The sequence below is a fragment of the Gekko japonicus genome, unplaced genomic scaffold, assembly GCF_001447785.1.
Source record: "Gekko japonicus isolate JY-2015 unplaced genomic scaffold, Gekko_japonicus_V1.1 scaffold3291, whole genome shotgun sequence".
Lineage (NCBI taxonomy): Eukaryota > Metazoa > Chordata > Lepidosauria > Squamata > Gekkonidae > Gekko > Gekko japonicus.
In genome coordinates, this window is record NW_015159805.1 from 152083 (window position 1) to 153785 (window position 1703).

The 1703-nt window shown below is 56.4% G+C and overlaps 1 protein-coding gene across 1 annotated transcript in view; it reads right to left on the reverse strand.

Annotated features, from left to right (window-relative positions):
- Positions 1-1703, reverse strand: part of ACP5 (acid phosphatase 5, tartrate resistant) — a 9393-nt gene that overhangs the window by 5279 nt on the left and 2411 nt on the right. Inside the window, exon 3 of the mRNA XM_015407520.1 lies at positions 1055-1182. Within this exon, the coding sequence (XP_015263006.1) occupies positions 1055-1182 (128 nt within the window). The remainder of the gene's footprint in view (positions 1-1054; positions 1183-1703) is intronic.

Consider the following 1703-nt stretch of genomic DNA (forward strand, 5'->3'; position numbering starts at 1 on the left):
AATCCCCAGCATCTCGAGTGAAAAAGGCCCAGGCAGGAGGTGATGGGAAAGACCTCCACCTGAGACCCTGGAGAGCTGTAAAGAGGGGCTGTGGCTCAGTGGCAGAGCCTCTGCTTGGCATGCAGGAGGTCCCAGGTTCAATCCCCGCATCTCCAGTTAAAAAGGACCAGGCAGGAGGTGATGGGAAAGACCTTCGCCTGAGACCCTGGAGAGCTGTAAAGAGGGGCTGTGGCCCAGTGGAAGAACCTCTGCTTGGCATGCAGGAGGTCCCAGGTTCAATCCCCAGCATCTCCAGTTAAAAAGGACCAGGCAGGAGGTGGTGTGAAGGACCTTTCTCTGCCTGGGACCCTGGAGAGCTGCTGCCAGTCTTAAGTGGACAAGACTAACCTTGCTGGACTGAAGCCCCACGTGTTCACTTACAGGGACTCAGACTTTGGCTGGAGTGGCAGGGGGGGGAGAGAAATGCTTTACCCTTTCCCCCTGTCTAAATTGCTCTTCAACGTGTTTTCCCACATAAATGGGAGAAAGATAGTGGAGCTCTGCCGCTTTTCCTCTGTGTGCCTGGGGCAGGGGTCAACAACCGTTTTTTCAGCAGCACGCAGGGAATAACCTATGAACTGAGGTGCCTTCCAAAACGGTTCCTCTGTTCCAAGCCACAGGAGAGGGTTAACTTTAAGGATGGGTCCCCAGTTCATGCAAGGCAGCCCAGAAGGCTCACGACAAGTCCTCCAGGTGAGCCGACTGCGTGCCCCAAAACACGCCCTGGGACTCACTGCAATGCCCAGCCTTTCCTTGGCAGATACGTGCATCTCCGAAGGGTTTTTTCCCCTGGAACAAGGAAGGATGTGCAGCAGCTGCTCAGTGAAAACACCAGTTACTCAACTGTCGTGGCAGACTGGTGTCAGCGGGACTGCAAGTTATTTTTCTTTGAGGGCTTATTTTTTTTTTTTGTATCCTTCGGCATTACTATAGTAACGGATGAAAAAGGGGGAATAAATATCATCAGCGGAGCTGGCTAGTGGCCAGAAGCACGGCCCCTGCAGAAGAGTCTCACCAACGCTTGGAGATCCTGCTGTAGGCGATCTGGGCCGAGACGTTCCCCAGGTGGTCGTGGTTTCCAGCGATGACGTACCAGGGCACGTCGCGCAACGAGGGGGCCCGGAAGACCGTCTCGAAGGTCTCCTGAAAGGGGGAAAGGGAGAGGGAGAGGGAAGATCTCTGCAGGGTGCCACCGGAGCCAGCGCCTGCTTCTCCTGAGTTGGGGGACCGGGGCTGCTCCTGACCCCCCCACACACACACACACTTCCCCCTGCTGGACAACCCTTCCCCATCAATCTGCTTTCACTGCTCCGGCAGCCGTGGTCCCCGCTGCCCCAGGCCCTTGTGGGTGAGGCTCTCCTGGTGGAGCCCAGCCACGTACCCTGGCCAGTGCTGGGGGGTGGGCGGGCAAATGGGGTGTGGAAAGGGAGGCCTGCTGTGGAAGAAGCTCCTGAGGCTGAGCAGATGGGGTTCCCTTGGGTCAGTCACAAGCTCTGGCACAGCTGTCCTTGAAAAAGAGCAGTTTGTGTCAGAGCTCTCTCAGCTCCACCCACCTTACAGGGTGTCTGTTGTGGGGAGGGGAAGGGAGAGGAGTTTGTAAGCTGCTCTGAGACTCCAAGTGAAGGGCGGGGTATAAATCCAATCTCTTCTTCTTCTTTTGTCCC